The sequence below is a fragment of the Styela clava genome, chromosome 7 (genome assembly GCF_964204865.1).
Source record: "Styela clava chromosome 7, kaStyClav1.hap1.2, whole genome shotgun sequence".
Taxonomy (NCBI): Eukaryota; Metazoa; Chordata; class Ascidiacea; order Stolidobranchia; family Styelidae; genus Styela; species Styela clava.
The window spans coordinates 5,805,750-5,827,645 of record NC_135256.1 but is presented as its reverse complement, the minus strand read 5'-3'; the positions used below and the strand labels follow the sequence as shown (position 1 = coordinate 5,827,645).

Below are 21,896 nucleotides of genomic sequence, written 5' to 3'. Positions count from 1 at the left end.
ATAGATACCTTATATTCTAGGAATTAACAACGAATAGTAATTTATCTAAAAATCATCGCTATGAGAGCAGCACCAGTGATTGCCTTCGAATATGGATTATCTTGACATAAATGACTATATCTTGACATTTTGCACTATATACAGATGACAATTTGCAGACTCTTCCCTCTTTAACCATAACCTCCAACATATTGCCCAAATACTTATACTTCTCAAATGAAACTAAGATTGATAAATGACTGTCTTCGAAAAAATCACACTCACTTCGCCTTTGCGTTCAACTGTCATGTCAGAATCAATAAAACATAAAATCAATTTCGCAGGCGTAGAAAAACCTTTAAAGGAAAACAAGTCCGCTAATAGTTGGAAACCTTGCTGTATTTAAACAATATACAGGGGTGTCCATAAAGTCCCTTTACAATTTCAATTTTGTTATAAAGTCAGCTCTCAATATATCTTAACAAGGTTTGTTGTTTTTTAATCAGTAATTGTTTAAAGTAAGGTATTATCACTCCATCTGTGAGGGCCAAACAATATATGCTATCCATAAATTCCCTTTGCAATTTTAAAAAATGTTGAGACTTTATGGACATCCTATACATATAAAAATATAGACTCATGTGTTTTAGGTGAACTTGTGGACTGCCTTGATGAAACCCTGTTTGAAAACTACTGCTCTAGAAAATAAACAAATGATTTCTTTTTAATCTGAATAACAGACCCATATTATAATACACTATACATTTATCAGTGATCATAAACAACTTCCTGTCAATACTTTGAATTGTGAGGTTTCTAGTCCTCGACTCAAAAAAAAAATAGGATAATGTATGTCTACCCTGGCAGTTCAAAAATACAAGTCGCGAATCATTCTACTTTTATTCACTCTCAAAGTCTCAAGCAGATATTTTATTTATAACGACAACAGATACAACAACTTAAATAAAAGCGCTCATTAAATAAGTCACTCATTACAGAGAAAAGAATTTCAGTCTGAAATCGTAATATGGTTTAATAATTAACAACTGTAATAACACAATATGAAACGAAGAAACCTTTTTATGAGAATACAAATAATGTAATAGGCGAACGGGTGCTATATTGGGGTCTAATGAATTGAGTATTATCAAGATTAGTTTTCTTTGAAGAGAATTTTTTTATAGCAAGGTCACACACATTCACTCAGATGCAAAGCAGGCTTCATCTCATAGCAAATTTTGAATTGGTATCTTCCTTAAAATAAAGAAGCATTGCCTACTTTCGCTTGAGTTGAATAAAGAGAAATCCCAAGGCCATTGACATGTGAAACACAAAACGTCTTTGTGTGTGCGGTAATACAAAGAACTATAGCGTTATTGACAATGGTATTGTATGGCCAAAGACAATATGTCATCGTTGTAATACACAGCCAACCAAAATCACATTGTGTGTACGAGTTATACAAGTATGCAAAGAACTGTAGAGCCATTGACAATATTACATAAGTGTCATTATAGGATGCACTGTTGACACAATAAAATATATTGCGCAACATCAAATAGTGCCAATTCTAGATTCATATCTACGAGTAAGGATCAAATTCCATACCCACCCAAGGTGTAACAAATTGAATATTATGACCAGGGGTTGAGAATGGTTAACCGATTTTAGATGGTAAACGGGTACGATTTATTTTAACCATTAACTGACATCTCAGGTACAAATCATCTTTTTATAATGTACAATTTTTACAAAAATGATTACGTCATCGCAAATTTTATCTCCTGTGACGTTTAATTCAAAAGAATATCGCTAACTGTATTGGTAAGGACCTAATAAATGTGAAAAATAATTGAAGTACAAAGATTGCTAATTATGAAAATTTGACAATGATGAATTCAGAATCAGTTTTCGGTCGAAATATATTGTTCACGATTTTATTGCAAAATCGTATATTCAATGTCATCCAATAAGTGCACAATTGATGCTGTTTTACTTTATGATATCTCAGAGTAGAATTTGCACGTCGGGCACTGTAAATTTGTCCCATAAATGACATTTGATTCGTGTTTAGTAAAAATATTTCTAAATGTCCGAAGCACGCTGCATATCTCTTGCAGCAGAGCGATCATGAAACTATCTCGATTCGTGATAATTTTGAGAAAAAATCACACAAAATTGCTTTATAGCCAATGTGACGTAACAAGCCAAAAGTTATAAATTATTACGTCAAATGTGACACTCCGGTTATGGTTTGGCCGGTTAACGGGTAAAGTGTTTCCCCTGAATTTCCCAGCCCTAATTATGACAAAACACAAAGTCTTTCCGAAAATAGTAGCTTCTTACATCTCCTGAAATAACAGTGGTTGCTTGTTCAGAACAAAATGCATGAATAAGGGTCTTATAAAACAACTTAAGTATCAATGAGAAGAGATTGATCCCAAATTTTGATGTGTCTGTCAGAATCAAACAAGACGTAGTAGTCAGCGTCGTATAAAAAACAAAAATGGATTATGTTTCCTAACTAATTCAAGAGTCAAGAGTCACTCACACGACTTAAAGTCATAAAAAGCCATCACACAAATTAAATTTGAAAATCTAATTTTATTCATTATTATAGATCACATCAATGTTGCATATATACATCAATCTAAAAGTTGCATATATATATATATCAATCTGAAGCATGGTATGATAAATCACTTCACAAAGTTGTGCATAATTAGAAATAAAACAAGTGGGAGACACTCAAGGTAAACCATGAGATTTATGCTCCCACAATTTTCTATATAATTAATTTTCAAATTGTTTCAGAGATTAATTTACAACAACACAGTAAAATTATTGATATTAAATAATGTATATAGTTTTGAAAAGTAACTCTCCCAATAAGACTATTCTTCATAATCGCTTTTATTTTTATTCTTGGAATCAGATAGTATTTAATATCTCCATGATGGGGAACAAAGAAGACAGGTTATCACCACTGACCATTTTGTATGAACATAGTTTACATAGTTATTTTAACAATGTTTTAGAGAGCATATGTGAAAACATATAAACAACGTTTACAAACTTGCCTGTAATTATTAGCGCAATTATGTATCTTTAAATGATGGTAGGGTTAGAGCAGGGGTCGGCAACCTTTTGTCGCTCGCGGGCCAAAATTAAGGGTTGCAAGTTATTGACAGGCCGTACCTATTTTAAAAAGTTGAAAACCGAACGGATGATACTTTTTATAATAAAAATCAAGCTGTGATACATCTTTTGAATAGAATATAGATTTATTTCCTCATTGCATTGCAACTCGAAAAACTCCATTTGAATATTTTCGGCGCCATTGAACCCTCTGCACATAGCATCAACTTTTCTGCGTTTTGTTGCCATTTGTCTAATTATAATAAAATTATAGGCTCATTGAACAAGTAATTGTGAATTATATACTTATGAGATTATAATATAATTTAGTCTACACGTGTCTCACAATAAATTGTGTTGGGTAAAGAATATAATCATCAAAACAGCTGTTTTGTTACCATATTTCATTGAAGCGTCGCGGGCCGGATTATATTACCCCGCGGGCCGTAGGTTGCCGACCGCTGGGATAGAGAGTTTAAGCAAAACAATCACGCATAGAAAGAAGTAAAGAAAATGGGACACTGTGAGATAAAGCACAAAGTTTATGAAATATGAATATACACACAGTTTTGTAAAGAGAGAATAAAATTATGTCACATAAATGTGTAAATTATTTTACAGTAGCGAAAATCATAATGAAAAATACAAATTATGTTAATTTAAAATCTAAATCCTCCTTTATTCTTCAGATTCGTTTTTTTGTTTTTTGGAGCTGGATATTTTTACTGAACCGGATTCTGTAAAAAATTTTTAATAGCGTTATCAGAGATTATTGTATTCAATTTTCCCATGATGATAAATCTGTTTATATGAGCCATTGCCAATGTCGATTGGGTGTTCTCATCGACTTTACTGGTATTGGAATGAAGTGTTTCTTCACTCTTGTATTGGAATGAAGTGTTTCTTCACTCTTTACATAATTGAGCCAGATTAATAAAGTAGCTTGTATTTATTTTAAAACCATAATTAGAATAAGATTTACATATTTATCTTGGGGGAGAGGAATTTCAATAAAATGGCTTAATCATACGGCAAATCGCGCCTTTCGTTCGATACTACATTTAAATTTTTTCCATCACTTGTCACAGCCGAAAAAAATCACAAATTTTGGTATAATCAACACTTATTTTTCATAAGATACTATTTGTGGAGTTAGCCAAAAAGTGCTGGCAGTTCTCACCTAGGTATAGGTTTTCAGCCTTTGTCTTTCCTCTGGCACATTGCTCCCTGATCTCAATATGAAGTCTTTTTCTTTTTTCCATCTTTGAGCTGCTGGTCGGTGACTGACTTTCTACAGTGACTGATTCAGCTTCAGAAAAATGGCAATCTAGATAAAAAATAATTCTTTTCATGAGGCATTTCCTCACATTTATTTCGAACAAGGTTAGGTTCTCCCGTAGTATGTGTACTAGGTTAGGGTTAGGCCACAATTTTATTCCGATTTTCCTTATTTTACTTCTATTACGAGTTTGGGGACTGTCTGTGTTAACCAAGTGAATATAACCCCTGCCCATAGGTTTCAGTCCCTTTACACAACTTGATGTAAAGTAGGCGAACAAAATTAATTACTTCCATATTGGTACACATACTTCTGGAGCGCGCAAGGCTCTGTACAAGTAATGACTTGGATTTATTTGGTTCAGCAATTTGATTACACTGTGGGCACTGGGCAATACGGTTGAAACTGGATTTCTAACTTTGAATCCTTAACTCTCAATATCATACATGATTAGGTCCAATGCCCCCTTAACATTATATCAACACGTCCATCGTTAAAACTTGTTTTAAATTTGAACATGGGAAATTTCCAAACATGGGAAATTTTATTCAAAAGAATAACTGCACTGATATTGTAATGACTTTTCATTAAACAAAAACAGATTTACAGGAATTTGAGGGTTATAGGAAGATATTTGCTTACCGTCTATTGTTGCAAATTCATTATTTCCAGTGTGTGATGGACCAGGGCTGCTTTGGCTAATTTCTTCTTCTGAGCCGGGAAGCTCCTTCAACATTGAACTAACATCGGGTCTTCCCTGTATAGCATTCATAATTTCTGTGCCTGTGATATGCAATGTTTATCGTAGTTATTGTGGTCAACTCGAATTTTTACCCTCCACTAAGCACTGCAGTGCTTGAACTTTTGCTTGTAACGTTATTTGAAGAATTGACAAAAATGATGAGAAGAGCTTCATTACTTACCTAATGGGAAATCTAACTTCAATATAATTACTGCAAGAAACAGAATATAGATTTGCACTACAGGACCTGCATTTATAAATTTTGAAGGCATAACTGTTACACTGAAATGGCTTTTCCTTGAAACAAAAAAAAAATTTAATATGTGCTCACCATCCATTTTTAATTCAGTGCATGATGGACCAGTGGGGCTTTCGCTAATTTTTGCTTCGATATCAGGAAGCTCTTTCAACACTGGACCTTCATTCGACTTTATCTGCTTGGCCTCTGAACCTGATAAGTAATGATTATCTGTTGTATTATTGGCTTCCAATTTTAGTACTTTGACTCAAATTTTTATTTACTTGTGACATTGCCTTAAGAAAACACAAAACTGCAAACCAGCGGCCAAATGATTTATAGACAACTATGCGTGGCTAGCAAACAAGAACAGTTGTATTATTTGGCTTGGCAGAATAGCGCACCATGCAAAGCATTTGGAATACGCTCGCAATAACAGTCTGATTTCCTATCCTGCATGTGTTTGCAGGTTCGAATCCTGCAGGTGGATAACTATGTAAGAGAGGATCACCGGACTCCTCGTCATCAGAGTATGGTTCAACAGACCAGCGGTTACACCTTTCTCCACCATCAAGTCTATGCACCTGAAACAAAAAACTTGTCAACGACACCGACACACAACATGAACTGGTAACAGGAGGGGAGGCCGTGACTTGCCATATTATGATTAAGCAATTTAAATATAAAAATCCTATCACATATTTATTCATAAAACACCAAAATTTAGAGAACTGAAAGAAACAGAATATAGATTTTGTACTACAGGACCTGCAATTGCGAAACTTCCTCCTTGAAATTGCAATTTTGCTTGATCTAATGCAACTACTGCAGCTTTGATGTCCCCTTAAAATAAAAGTATGTTTTTTGAGTGTTTACCAATAGTCCAAAAAACTTTTTTTTGTCTTTTTTTTGTATATAAGACATTCAGTCACGCCTTTCGCATTAAACAAGGCCCTATACAATCAGCCACTAGGATCCTGAGATGTGTAATCTGTGATGCCTAAAAAATACATTATAAATTTACAAGCAGACTATTTAGCAGCCAGTCAAGAGTAACAGTAATTTATATTTACCCCAATGCTGAAAATCCGCAACGTACATATACAGTGTAGTATAATAGAATAGGAATAGCATTTCAGGGTGGAAAACCAGTAATTGGTTATAGAGCGGCGACACCCTAGACGTGACTTAATAAAGGGTAGTTCACTACAATCCTTAAATTATGAATGCAAGTTTTCCATCGATTAGTGCTAAAAAAGTGTGAAGTTGAATATCAAAATATTATCAATGAAATCAAATATTACAAAAGTTATCTAATAATTGCGATACTCCAAAAAAAATTGATGCATACATACCATGCATATGAAATGTTGTAGTGTTGCCAGATTCTGTAAAAGAACTCAGTTTCCCTGAAAACATAAATCCAATTTATGAGATGTAGTATAGCGTTTCATTTTTATCTTTTGAAGGGAAAATCACTATTAGAGCAAGACTGGAAGCTAGGTACTGCCCAAGCAAATTATGAAATAATTTAGTAGTTTACTGTCTTAGATAAAATGATACATAATAGTTAAGGAAGCCATGACCGATCGTTCAATGAATCAACTTGTATTGACAAGGAGGGGACATGACAGTCAAAGTGACTATAAACTAAGTGAGGACATGCATTGGTAACGTTATAAGTGCTCGTGTGACGTCACACCAGCCATTTTGTGTCCAGAGTTTTATCGCTGTATGATCCTAACTAAGTGATTTAAACCTGCGATCGGTAAACAGCTGAATAAAAAAAAAAACGATGCTCAATAATTCGGACCATACTTTCGCAGCGGCAAAACGAATGAACATTCTTATGAAAGATTAATTATCCGCAGATGTTTCTCGGTTAACTCGGCTCGGCGGTTAAGACCAACATATTGAACCAAAAAATTATACATATTTTATTATTAAATTATTACAAAATTCCTGATGTAAGTATCGCTACTTGCACGGAACTTATTTTAACAAACTGACAGAACTACAATACAAATTATACTACAGAAACTTGCAATATTTTTGCGGTACATGTCATGATATTAAAATATGCGTATCGCAAATTTTCAACAAGGTGTACATTGCCAAAATAATATTAAAAAAATATACTACATGCATGGAATGAAGGATAACGGTGTATATCAAGTTTACAAGAACATCTAATAATTTGGAGTGTATAAAATAATATATTATCTATTTGACTTGAGTTCTTGGCGCAGGTCTACTAGCATACCGTTTTTCAATAATCTTATTTGTCTCCTCTTTTGCGTGAATATTTAACCTTAAATTGAGAAAATGTTTCAAAATTTTAAAAGCGATATTGTGGCAAGATGGGAAATTATATTTCAAGCAACTTTATCTGTCAGAAAAGTAACATGCGAACATATATTATGAAAGACATTAATATTTGCGCGAAATATAGTTTATACTTCACGCAAAAATACGATTGCTTCTTTTGGATGGGTGGCATAAATATTGGGTAAAACTATCCATCAATTTTCAAATATTTATCAGGTGTGTAAGACCTAAAAAGAGTTTGTGGGCATTCATCGGGATTGACACTTTCCATAGAAACAAACAAACAATTTGAGCCCTGTGTCTTTATAGGGTTCCCACGGAAACATAAAGGCTAATTTTTCACTGTTGAATATCAATAAAATTACAATTAAGTTTTATCAACGAGAATGTAGAAGCCATGATTGCGTCGCTAGATCACCTAGTAAATATTTTACATTTTCCGACACAAAAGAATCGAAATATCCTGCCAATAATAAGTTGATAAGAGCTGCAACACCAGTCGCGGCGGCTGGTTTTTAAATTTTGTACCTTATAATGTACATGCTTCGATGAAATTCATTAGGCCGCACAATGTGCTAGCCATGAGATCGTTTACATTCTATAATTTTTGGAGCAACTGCAAGTTGCAACAGCTCATTAAATTAAAAAACATTTCTCCGAGAAAATTCATTTTATCAGCTTCTGGAATGATTAATGTAAAACGGCAGGCTTTCAACTTTCGGCATGGTGTGAACAGGTATCATATGCCAGTTCTAATAGTACCTGATTTAAACGTATGCATTAGGTTAATAACGTTTCACACTTGCGAAAAAAAGCGATATGTGTTTTGCATACGAAACGTTGCTACGTTGCGACATAATTGCGTAACGAAGTAATTAGGGAATGTTGTTGTTTAACTCAAGTTGGCGCAGTGGACATGTCAAGAATTGGAGAACATTGAATGAAATAACTTATACAATTTTACTGGTGCACGACAAAGTATATCCAATGTCGAAAGCTATCTTTAACCTCTGCAAATGTGACGATGTCATATTACCGGTAGGTTAAAACAAGCAAATCGAAGTTTTTGTTATTTAATTCAAAACATTTTCAAAAAAATTTCACGCTTTTCAATTTTGCCGATTATTGTATGATAATCGCGACATTTTATCCTCATCTCATAATTATAATTATTCTCCTAGATTGTCTTCTAAACAATATAAAACTTATATGCATATAATATAAGGTTCTTGAGAGATGAGGTTTCAAAGTTGCATAACTCACATGGGATGATAAGATAACTATTGCAACTTTCACGCAACCGCACGATACCAGTATGATTCCACGAGGCAAATAGCAAAAAAAAAATAATGAAATTACTAAAATATTATGCAAAACAGTAAAAAATCTTCAAACAAATTGACGAACGAGACCTTCTGACTAAGCTAAAACAAACCAACGCTGCCGCGTTCCCCTGATTTACTGGACACAAAATGACATCCGTTATGCATCATTGCACTCGGTGTCTCCACTTGGTTTATAATCACTTTGATGGCAGTCAAGTGGTCCGAAGGTATAAACCCGATAACTAACTACTACATCTCAGTCCAGTTTTAACTTCACTTAAATCCATCATCAGTTTTGTAAAAATTTATCACCAGGTAATGTATCAAATAATACCCTGTTGATGTAAGATAATGATACTCACACCCAAAACCTTGGTCACGATCTTCAATACCATCATTTTTGTACAGGTCACATTTGAATTGAATCTCTAAGAATTTTTTTAGATTTTTCGGTATGGGAAAATTAAAGTGCTTTCTTCCAATCCTTTGAAGAAAATCCTCATTCACTTTGAAAGTTTTTAAAATTTCCATTTGTTGATTGCATTGATCTTTTTCTGATTCACCTTCCATTCTTATAACTGTCTTCAGTATATCATTGCATTTTACAGTAATGGGTGTGAAAGCCATTAACAATTTTGCATTACATTTTTTCATATCACTATCAAGTTTACCTTTGACAAGCTCGTTATCCAGACAAAACAAAAGACAAATATTAGGTTCGTGTCCATAAATAAAACCTTGGACAACAAAGTTATTTTGCTGCAAATGACCTTCTTCCTGACCAATGACAACGGGGCTGAAATCAAGACAATCGAATTGAAAAACAAGGTCGTTATTGAATGGAAGGCGCTCAATGACTCTCCATTTCGATGCAATATCAGGGCAATGCAGAACATCGACTTTGCTTTCTCTTGACTCTTTGGTGCCATTGTTTTTACACCAAGAAGTTAGCCGAACTGTTGCTGGAATTGTCAGACAATTTTCCGCTTTTACGTAAAGCATTGGAGTGATGCACAGATAATGTTCTGGCCATTTAGTGCTGTCAATTTCCAGCCTCATCCATATTTTTGTTTTGGTTTGGAAAGTTCCAGGGTGAAAGGTTATAGAGCTGTTGGCAATCTGTAAAGTTCCTCCATCCGAGTCCACCACGCCATCAACCTCGGTAAAAGCCACAACACGATCCTGCATTTCACTGTTTTTCAATTCTTGTAACTCCAATTCTGGATTAGTGCATGCAATAATTGAATATACTTTGTCTTTGAAAAACCATGAGGGTGATAATCGAATGTAAAAAAGGCAAAACACCAAAAAAGGTGAATATGGTTATTTTTCTGAGAATTGGCAAGCGATTTCATTATTACAAGCTAAAAGTGCATGGAAGCAAAACTGCTAGAGCAGGGATTCCCAGACTGGCGTATGCGTATCCCGAGTTGTACATCTCGACTTTTGAAGAGGTTTATTAGATTAAGTATAGGGTTATTCTTTCCATAACTCATCTACCCTAAAATATCTTTTTATTGCTCAATGTTAATAATTTGAAGACCTGAGTTTAAGAACTCCCTCTGTAGGAAGTCACATTTTCACCCCAGTTGGTCTGATGAAGACCAAGTTGAACTTCACAGTTATAAATATGAGAAAATTTGGTACATGGGCAAATCTCTAAATTACCCAAAGGAGTACAAATGAACAGAAGGCTTGGGAAAACCATGTGCTAGACCAGTGGTTCCCAAACTTTTTGAAAAAAATTACATGACGGACCCCCTGCAATTTTTTTAATGATTTCAGTTTTGAAGTTTCTCTACTAACCTTGAAGACCAGGTGTATATATAACAATTGTGTTTGTTGTATTTTCACTGCCAAACTCGATTGCAACATTCTAAAAATCAAGTAAACAAAACCGTGGCTAATAAATACTAATATTATACAGGGTAGTCGCTAAAAAGCAGAAAATTTGAAGACCCTAATGAGATCATGAATAGAATGTGTGCTCACTCATTTCTTGGACTTCTAGGCTAAGACTGCTTTGAAAGGCACGACATGGCACTTTGAAAATTTTGTAAAAATAAATAGCTGCTTGACGAAGTACATGTTTTTCTAGCGATCATCTGTATTATTAGCGCACTGGGTGAAATTATCTGTGTGAAAAATTTAGTTCCAGCTCAAACACTATGCCTCACCAAAGGAGCAATAAATTGGGTTGCCTACGCCAACTGAAGGGTTCTTACGAATATATCGAGTTCCTACTAATGTGACACCTCACTGAAAGTGGAATAAATTGGGTAGGTAATACAAAATCAATCGCTCTTTAAATTTTGAAATCTGTACTTACAATTTCCTGGGAACATTGTGAAGCTTTCTCTTTTAGGAAATCTAACTCTTCCTTTTTCAACTCCCATCCTCCCATGTCAATATTATTGGATACAACAGGAAGAAATTCAGACATGGCTTCAAGCTGATTATCATGTACTTTTGAACTTGAACTGAAATAGTTGATTCTCTTTTTGTTTAACAGTTTTTCGATCTTGAAAAAATTTAAAAAAAATGTTGAATTATGAATAATGTACAAAATATAGTGCAATTTATAATCATCTTTCTAATTTTTATCACTGCTTTGTCCACAGTATTTATTTAATAAATATTTGAATCAGGGTACAAAAACTAATAAGAAATAGTGTCTTGAAGATTCATGGAATTCCAACAGTGAAATTATGCCGAACTCGGACAATATCAGAATCAATCAAAACTCTAAAACAGTGTATTTCTATTTGGTAAAACTGCAAAGATGCCTTTGGTACACTTTGCACACAACGATTTTATAAAACATAGACAGTCAGTAGTTTATTTATCACCAAGATTGTCTCACAATACACATTCAAAGCACAAGAATTTTACCTTGTACTCTCCAACTGCTTCCCTAAAATTGATCGCATCTTCTGCACACAGCTTGCAGCCAGAGATACCCAGATTTTTTATATCATGATTTACTATGATTTTCGCCAAAGCATGCATTCCTTTTGAGCCATCTCCTCTATGCCCTCTAGAACTTAGATTATCATTGAAAGAAACATCCAACAATTCGAGCTATAAAAAAATTTTTTGTAATATAGAAAAAGCAAGGAACGAGACGCTTATTCAGTTCAACTTCCGACTGTGTGATAACTGTTGCAGTGAAATTCGATTCCACTAATAACAGTTATCGGTCATGGTCTAACATGGAAACCCACATTTACTGTGCCTGTATAAATATTGCAAACCAAACTCATCGATTTCAATCTTTGAGTGTCATAAATGAATATGTAAAAATACTTTGTCCATATCACTACACATATTTAATTACCTTTGCCATTCCAAGCCCTTTGTCCAACAATGCAAGAAGATCAGCATCAAGTCTGACTTCGACTAATATAAGTTTTTGTAAAGCGCATATTTGTCCCGCTTCGCCAAGAGTTGAAATCCCATCATGTTTCAAGTAATGATTCATGCTCAAATCCAGAAGTTCCAAGTGCTGATATAAATATAAAAAACAAAATGAGCAACGTTTTGAACATTGGTGAAATCAGCTGAACGCCAAGATGCGAAACGATGACTTGCATTAAAATGCAGAACTATATATATATAGAACTAGTTAGCTATTTTCAAACCCCACTTAATTTGGTAACACAAAGAGAGACCATGGTCGAAAATTTGCATCTTGTCGTCATTTTTCTCACTCATGAAATAAACATGAAAAGTTCATTCTATTATCTAAAATTTACCTCAGAGACACCCAATCCTTTTTGAAATGCTAGAAACTGCTTGGAAGCCAGGCAATAGGCCAAGCTTATGTTCTTAACTTCATGTATTCTTGTAAAATCACCAATGGCTTCAAAACATCCAATTTCCATGTTCTCGTTAAATCCAAAATCAACTGTAGTAAGCTGGAAGCAAGACACAAACTACTAAATCGATTGCAAAAGAAAAAATAATTGATAATTTTGTTAACATAGTTATAATTAAAATTCTAGTATGGAATCTTTTTTTGATGACACATTTTTGAGAATAGCTAATCATTAGTTTCCGAGGCATGGACTTGCTGGTAAAGTGAGCCATGGCCTACCAGCGCTTAGGTGAACCACCCTAAGTTGTTGAAGAGTCCGGCAATCCTCTCACATTTAACTATACTCTACCGCAGTAGTTTTCAACCGGTGTTCCGAGGAACAGACTTCCAGGTGTTCCACAGATAATTGCTTTTTGAAGTATTATGACGTCATAACTGAAATTTAACCAGCCAATGAACTTATATAAATTACACAAGGCCGCGGGTTGAGAGTAAAATTCTCTGATGTACTCCTGGAAACTTTCTGAATTGATGCCTCCAGGGAATTTCCAATTCTTGCTGGACAGCGCTTTCAATCTTGCTGCCATTTTCCACTGCCTATTATTGCGAAATGAGCTTTTTGAGAATGGACGGTCTAGGGCTGGGAAAAATATTCGAATAGCGAATAGAATATTAAAATATTCGTATGGCATTTTACTAGTCGTATGTACGATACCACGTGACCAGTACCGCTTTGCTTGGGCACGGAACTCGCGCCAGTAAATCGATCGCTTGGATTATGCTAGAATTCACCCTCTGCTTTAGCTGTTATTTGCAAAAAGCGCGCCAACACCAGTCTGTAAATGTAGATAAGGCCAACCCAAATAAGATATTTAAAATAAAGTTATCATATTTTAAAGATCTTGTTAGCTATTTTATGCATGACCCGAATATAAAAATCATTATTGGAAATTAAGAGTTACAAAGACGTTTTCGATACATGGTGAAAACAGCAATTTTAGGTTGTCAGAAAATTCCAAGCTATATAAATGCTACTCCTGTAATATGCGAACCAAGACGGTGGACACCAGAACGTAGTATGTGTACCATGTTAGACGATAATTTTGTTCCTATTTTCTTATTTTAGTTCTATTACGAGTTCGGGGACTAGCCAAGCGACTCCTATAGTATTTGTACCTAAAATTATGGCCTAACCCTAATTTGGTACACATACTACGTCCCGGTGTCCGCCATCTTGGTTTAAATATCACGGGAGTACCATATAAGTAGCATAGATTTGAAAATGGCTAGTCAGAGTTTTGGAAAGCCGGTATAACAAACTTATAACCAGATAAAAACTGACAGGCCATACTTCCTTTTAATGGACTTTCTAATACCTCGGCGTGTATTTTTAGTGATCCATTTCATCCTTGATCAAATAATGTTTCAAAAATGTGAACATTATACTCGACCATGGATGGAGTCATTATCGGAATTGATTACATTCGTTGCATTTTGAAGATTTTTTGTAGTAATAAGGCGTGGCATCATCAAAATCGCCAAGTGAAATGTTAAATTTGCAAATTCCGTAAATAAAATTGTAAATTTCTTGGTAATGACTAACGATATCAGCTATGATAATGACCGGGATATTGTTTTGTTGGAAAATAAAATGTTAAACTTGAGGTGAATAATTCTAGTCAGTATCTTCTCTTCTACTAGGCACCAAAGCACTTTTCATCAAGTTGATAAGCTATATTATTGATTTTGTTGTTTTATTTTCATGTCGAAATGATCGACGTCAGTTACTTGCATAATATAGTTTATTTCCAAAAATCTCATTTGGTGTTCCGTCACAATTTTAGATTAAGAAAAGTGTTCCGCGGTACAAAAAAGGTTGAAAGTCGAAAAAGGTCGAACTCGCGTTGGGTGATCAGAGGTGAGATGACAAGCGTATTCCTAACGCTTGGCACAATTCTTAAAATAGAGTCGAAAACTACTGATATCAGTGATCAAAAGCCAATAAAGAAACATGCACATGTGTGACAATATGGATTTAAGACACAAACTCAATTTAGAACAAAAATTAGAAAATCCAGAAATTTTGGTCTTTTTTTTTCAAAAAATACAACTTACAGTAGCTTGAGGTCCTAAAGCATGATCAAATGCCTTTACACTTGATAATGTGAGATTATTTTCGTATAAGCTGATTTTCCTGCAGTGTGCCATTTTTGACTATCCCACCTAGAACTGCAAGTCCATCTTCACCAAGATCTGGGTTTGCGCCAACATCTAATATTTCTAATACCTGTAATTATATTTCGCAAGATTAAAAAACTGCATATTATTTGTCTTTTCAAAAATTTAGTAATTTTCTGAAAATGCTTTCAAATGTATAAATACTGGTAACTAGATATTCAAAACGATGGATATTGTTATAACGTAATCATGTTGAATACATATTTCAGGATTCAATATCTGATATTGTATTTTTTTCGAGGTGTTTTAATCATATTATTCGGAGAAAACAAACTGGTGCCAAACTAGTGTCTTTGGAAATACTGCAATCCTTTTCTGATTTGGTATTTCCTAACGAATTGTCTGTACCCTGGGTAAGTATTGGGCATGCATGGGTTGAATCACAGTGGAAAGCTCTGATCCAGTGGTTTTCAAACGGTGAAGCACAACCCACAAGGGGGTGTGAAGCGTGAAGTAGGGCCTTGAGGGGGCGTGAGGTATTTGCTAAATTTGATCTTGCTATCTGTTATTTGTAGCTTATTGTTAGCTAGTAATTTTGGAGTTGGGGCGCGCGACTTGACAAATTCTAAAATGGGGGCACGACTTAAAAAGTTTGAGACCACTGTTATAATCATTTGGCGAATAGAATCCATATTTTCTACTATGTTTAATATCCTGATATTCATATAATATTACAGTTTTTAATTAAGGTATTAATTTACTTTTTGCACTAACCGTATCATTTCCAAGTCCTTCTTCAAATTCTTTGATCTCTTCGCTATTTACTCCACAATGATCCATGTTTAAATGTTGAACTTGTCGGCGTCTTACAAAATCACCAACAAATTTTGAACATATTTTGTCATTGTAAGCGAAGTCGATCTTCATGATCTGCTAAGACAGACAACAACGTTAGGATCCCAAAAACAGAAGCTCTTGGCTTAGGCTAAATAAGCGAATCATAATAAAAGTTAAGAGCATGTTTGATGAGCTCTACTGATATTTTGTAAAGTTTGTTCTCACTGTTGCATTTCCTAGTCCATCATCAAATGCATTCATTTCTGCTTGTGTTATTTTACAACCAACCAAACCAACATCCTTTACATCATGTCGCCTCACTAAGTTGCCAATAATCTCGAAGCCTTTCGAAGACATTTTTGTATTTCTTGCAAAGTCAAGTTTTTCAATCTGAAAAATTTTCAGGATTATTTTAAATTTTGTTAAATTATTTGTATCTCATTCACCAGTTGCTGTCATTTGTCAGAAACCATTGAATAGATTATTGTATAACTATATTCATATATATATATATATAAGGTATGTTGAGCACCAGGAATTAGTTAGTTTGTTTTGGGTGTTTCTTATAATTATTCAGAAAGCCAGAACACTCTTTGTCTGAACTGTTTTCAGTATAATATGTATGTTGTATCAGTTTACAGACATCGTGTACCCACTATTGTCTCACGCGTATTGTCATAAACTGGTTGATCGAGACTGAACAGATGGGATATTAGTTTTCCAAAATGTACGGTAGTGAGATTTTCAAGTACAAATGTCTGTTTGTCTAAAGCTAGGGTGTGCAACATTCTTTGTTGGTGTGCCACATACCCAACTTCAGACATCTAGCTTGGCCACACAAAAATTTTTTTTCTATGTACAAAATGAATTAAAATAATCACCACAATGTAAGATGCAAAGCAGCGTCAAGAGTAAAAAAACATTATGTATTTCTATTCATCTGTTGCACCGCCCTGGTCTAAAGCCTTGTTCAGAGTGAAGAACATCACTCAAAAAATACCTTAACACTAGAATTCTCCAATCTGTAAGCAAAATCACAAAGAGTTTCTTCTGTGAGATTGCATTGCCATAAAATAAGTTGCTTGAGATAAGAACAATCCAACATAGATGAGGCAAGAGCATGCAAGTCAGCTGTCATCAACGGCATGTAGGAAAGATTGATTGAATTCCATATGGAAGGCACAACATCTTTTCTGCCTTTTCCAGCTTCATGTATTGCTCGAATCAGCTCGAGTCGGCCATTTTTGCTTAGCTGTTCAAAATTTTCAACTTCAGCAGCCATGCTTTTCACCAGAATATCCTTATGAGATTGTAGTTCGCAATGACCTGGAATTTCAAACAAAATTACTTAGTTGGTATTTTATTAATCAAATCCTTCTATTTTCATAGCGAGTTTTGCTGTATTATTTTCTCTTGCACTAATTCGATTGTTTTTGTAAGTAAACCAAAAATTCAAGAAATTTATGTTTTAATATGGATGTATTCAGTGGTGGGATTCAAATTTTTTGTCAGCCGGTTCCATCACAAAAGTCATATTTTTCAGCCGGTTCTGTCACTAAAAGTCCGGTGCAAACCAGCTGAACTCCACCACTGGATGTATTGCATTAAATGTCTTAACTCACCCTCTAGAAGTTCTCCTAAGGCATTTGAAACCAAAGGGTCCAGAAATACACCATTCAGCATTCTTCTTATAACTGAGAACTCAGACCTATGTAAATAGTTCGAGATAAACTCTGAAAAATCCCTTTCAGACTTTTGCCCAATTGACAAAGCTGTCAGCACCTCTTGAATAATCTGGTGAGCAAACATGGCTTCTATATCACGTTCCAATATTTGTTGATATTGCTCTTGCTCTTTTAGACTTCCAGGAACAACAATAGCAAGATCCGTTACTTCATTTGAAGTTAATTTAACTTCATTTAGATCTTCCTCGCTGAAAATAACTTTTCCTTTCACGGTTCCCTTGAAAGCCAATTCTTTCATCTTATTGACAGCATGGACTACATATTCAATGTCATGTTTTTCGAACGCTCGAGCATGCTTGGAATGCAAAAGGTATTGTAAGAGGTTTATCATAATTCCAGTTCCTGTGTTTGGAACAAAAGAAGGTTTGTATTCCTTCTCAGCTAGTACAACCATGGCAAAAGTAAGAAACATTGGAATTTCACAAAGGGCCATCAAATCCGGACATCTTTCATCGAGTATTTCCCAAGATCTTTCGGCGTCATCTTCCTTCAGGAATCCAAATACTAAATTTTGAATTGATTCACGGGTAAGACCTCCAAGTGAGATGATTCTATTAGGACGCAATTTTTGACTGTATTTTCTTACTTTGTACTCTCTTGACGAAGACAGAATTTTCGCTTTTAGGAGGATGTCACCGGAAAAAATATTGTAGAGAATTGTAGAGGGGCGAGCATGATCCCAAGGTTCAATCAACTCAGTCTCATCATCCAAGTCATAACCAAGTGTATCCAGTGAATCGATTATTAAGACAACTTTTTCAGAATTTTCAAGTACCCAATTGTATCCGATTCTACTTTCATCATCTGAAAGTGGACTATGCATGTATCGAAACAAATACTCTTGCACTGTAATTTTCTCATCTTTTTTAAAACTTCGACATTTTACAATGTGTATAAACAGACCCTTCATACATAAAATTTCATCATTTACTGCATCACGGCCAAACCGCTTTAAGATCGTTGTTTTCCCTGATCCTGCTGTACCTAATATCATTACATGACGGAGTAAGTTTTCAACATCGACTTTCTCCGAATCTTCAGACTCACTGAGTTTTGAAAGAAAAATTTCCCCCAAGTTACTCAATCTTTCAGCATTTCGAGTATGAAAATTTCCTTCTTTAGTTTCTCTTGAAAATTCTTGCAATGGTTTATAATCATTAGCTTCTTTAGCAAAATATTCTCCTTGATACAATGCGTCAACATCGATTTCAAATAAACGAGGGAGTTCTTCTTTCACAGGTTCGTTCAAACGTTCTTGGAAGTCGAGCGAGACTTGCTTTTGATGAGCATGAACATTCTCTCTTACTTTGTCAAAAAACACATGCAGTATTTTATCACTGTGATGCCCTTCAATACCATCACCACCATGCCAAGCCATTTAGGTTCGCTTATAGATACCGATACCCTACACTCTAGGAATCAACAACAAATGGTCATCTATCTAAAAATCATATGATTGAATTCATCGTTATACAGCTACAGGCTATGAGATAACAAGCAGCACCAGTGATTGCTGTATATTATCGCTTATAAATCTAGACTTGAATGAAAGCTGAACCAGATCACAATTTGCAGACACTCTTAGATCAGTGTTTCTTAACCAATGGGTCGCCTATTTTTTTTCAGCAAAAACCTAAAAGGTACTGATTCTATTTCCTAGTAAATTTTATTGTTTATTTTTATACTCAATAGTAATTCCATTATTTCACTCAGATGAAGCCACACTAAAATTTCAAAAACACACTTGCGTGCAATTTTCTTACATTGGAGTAATTTCTGAGAAAGCAAATGATATGTAAAAAGGATTGCTTCCTATTATCAGTTTACTTTTCCGGTCATAAAAGTACTAGGCCTACATGCCGTTTAGTATTTGAGCATATCCTTGGGTTGTGAGATTTTCGAAATTCATTTTTCAAAAATATGGGTCGATTCAAAACAAGGCTGAGAATCACTGTCATCATAACTTGTCACATTTTTCTTAAATACCTCTCAAATAAAACAAATACTGTATACTGATAAAATACTGTATTCGAAAATATCACTCACTGCGTCTCACACTCACTGTCATGTCATCTCAGAATTAATGAAACATAAAATCACTTCCACTCGCATAACAAAACAAGTTTAATAATAGTGAAAAACCTTATGTATTTTAATCATATACATATAATAATACATGAAAAGCCTGTTTACACGTCGACTGGTAACGGTCTAGCAGATAAGAAAAAAACTTATTTCACCCTTCAGTGGTTTGCGCCTAATTTCAAATTAAACCTTTCAACAAGGTTGCCATATTGGCTTTTTCAACGCCAAATTTCACATTCACACACCGTGACCAGTTTGATGGCATTCAAAATTTCAAGTGGTTTGCCATATAGTAATACATGGAAAGCCTGTTTACATGTCAACGGTCGGGAACGGTCTAGCAGACAACAAAAAAACTTATTTCAACCTTCAGTGGTTTGCGCTCAATTTCAAATTTAAACCTCTCGACAGGGTTGTCATATTGGCGACTTTTTTTAACGCCGGATTTCTCATTCAAATTCACATACTGTGACCAGTTTGATGGCATTCAAAATTCAAATTCAAGGAAAAGTAGGGGTTCTCTTTTGTATCAAATTACTAACAGGTTCTCTCATTTTAAAAATATAAACAGGTATGCTGAATACCCTGCCACTCCAAGAGTATTTCACACAATCCCTTTGAACCCCACCAATTCACATAACTACTGCAAAGTGTAACCAAAACCTACAGTTTTATAGTTACTGACCATTGGCCCTCATTTTTGCTCGCTCTGAGTATTCATGTGGCAGACTACTGATAGTTGTCCAAAAATTAATCCCAGAATTTATTTGTATTACATAGCCAATGGTTTAGTCGCGTCATATTCAACAGATTTCGATGGATCAGTTGGGAAAACCCTTTGGCAAACTGTCATAAGTCTTTTTAATCCTTGAATATATTTTCTTTGGGTTTCGTCGTTCAAAACATGAGCAATTTGTTGCGAAAAAATCTTCTCTCTGCCTGTTCGAGCGTGAATTCCGACCATAGTCACCCCAATAGGCCAAGGTGCATTTCCGATTGCCATTTGTAAATAGACGTCGTTTGCCTGAAAAATTTTAGTTATCTTTAGTAATAATTCATAAGTGGTTGATTTTTTTTTCTACTTTAGTCAGATTAGTTAGTTAAACACTAATACTAACTTCCTATAGAGATTTCCCAGCTCCGATAACTATAGAATATGGTTACAAACATTATTCTAGAATAGCAAGATAGTCTACCTGACCGATTTATCGCACAATCAACTCATGCTAAATAGGCATTTACAAAAGGGTTTATTCTGACAAAAATTAGAATCAAGTCATATTTGGCATTCAGATTGTTGAAGCAACATGGTTAAAAACAACACTGCTATTTAGCTAATTTGTAGTAAGTAATTGAATAACTACCAATTTTGCCAGAGTTTAGAATTAATGTACAGACAATTCATTATGGACGTAATATATTGAAATAGAAAGTTCACAGTTAATATCATGCTAAGCCCAATAATTCTTATATGCAAAAGGCTAAAAATATATTTTTCATGTAAGAATAGATATTTTCCATTTTTATTATCTGCTTTTTTATTCATATCCATTGCCATGGTGAAGTAAATCCAACTTATTACCCTTCTGGTTTGGAAGGTATAACTTTAAAGTCCACGCATCTAAAACGAATAACTGGCCAACTAATCCCATACCCAACATAGACTGCAGATTAGACGAGAGACTGTGGTTTGCTATATGATCAAGCCAGTTTGTCAGCTTTCCTCTTCCCGAAATAACAGAATGATATCTACAGTATATCCCCTGATCTTATAGAAGCGGCCCTAAAACGATGAATTTATAAAAATTCGGATATGAGCTGGTGTTACAAATAGTTACCATTACTATATGAATAGCTTTTGCCAGTTGTGGAACCACTTAATGCCCTTAGTTTTTTGTTTGATTGAAGTGAAATCGTACCTTGACATAATCTCTGTCCAATACAAATTTAATAATCCTTGTTAAATAAGCAAGAATATCTGGGGCGATTGTCTTCTTCTTGAGAAAGGAAAATAAAGGAGCAAGGTATCCTTTTGTTTGCCTATGGATTGCAAATTGAGTCCGAACTTGAATTTTTCGTTTCTTCTCTGCGGGAACACTGTTCAGTTCTTCCGCCCAACATTTCAGAAGAAACTGAAAATAGAAAACTCGTTAGTGCTGTTCTAATGCAAACAGTGGGTATGACAGAGCTTGATTTGTACTTCAT

The 21,896-nt window shown here is 34.6% G+C and overlaps 1 protein-coding gene across 3 annotated transcripts; it reads right to left on the bottom strand.

Annotated features, from left to right (window-relative positions):
* Window positions 1-888: 888 nt before the first annotated feature.
* LOC144425045 (uncharacterized) lies at window positions 889-19,469 on the bottom strand. 3 transcript variants are annotated; one of them, XM_078114192.1, is made up of 14 exons: window positions 15,799-15,931; window positions 14,962-15,133; window positions 12,785-12,946; window positions 12,367-12,534; window positions 11,922-12,110; window positions 11,359-11,550; window positions 10,836-10,905; window positions 9,392-10,249; window positions 6,732-6,785; window positions 6,145-6,219; window positions 5,470-5,589; window positions 5,039-5,179; window positions 4,298-4,444; window positions 889-3,854 (listed from the first exon to the last, which is right to left on the bottom strand). In XM_078114192.1, the coding sequence occupies exons 2-14, from the start codon at window positions 15,052-15,054 to the stop codon at window positions 3,796-3,798; spliced, it is 2,328 nt and encodes a 775-aa protein (XP_077970318.1). In that variant the 5' UTR covers window positions 15,055-15,133; window positions 15,799-15,931; the 3' UTR covers window positions 889-3,795. The 3 variants fall into 3 exon arrangements, 1 of the variants encoding a protein (XP_077970318.1); XR_013477220.1 differs by lacking the exons at window positions 889-3,854; window positions 4,298-4,444; window positions 5,039-5,179; ... (6 more) ...; window positions 11,922-12,110; window positions 12,367-12,534 and adding exons at window positions 16,087-16,251; window positions 16,862-17,187; window positions 17,484-19,469 and having other exon boundaries at window positions 12,806-12,946; window positions 15,799-15,957; XR_013477221.1 differs by lacking the exons at window positions 889-3,854; window positions 4,298-4,444; window positions 5,039-5,179; ... (6 more) ...; window positions 11,922-12,110; window positions 12,367-12,534 and adding exons at window positions 16,087-16,251; window positions 16,862-17,187; window positions 17,484-19,469 and having other exon boundaries at window positions 12,806-12,946; window positions 15,799-15,954.
* Between the last annotated feature and the right edge of the window lie 2,427 nt (window positions 19,470-21,896).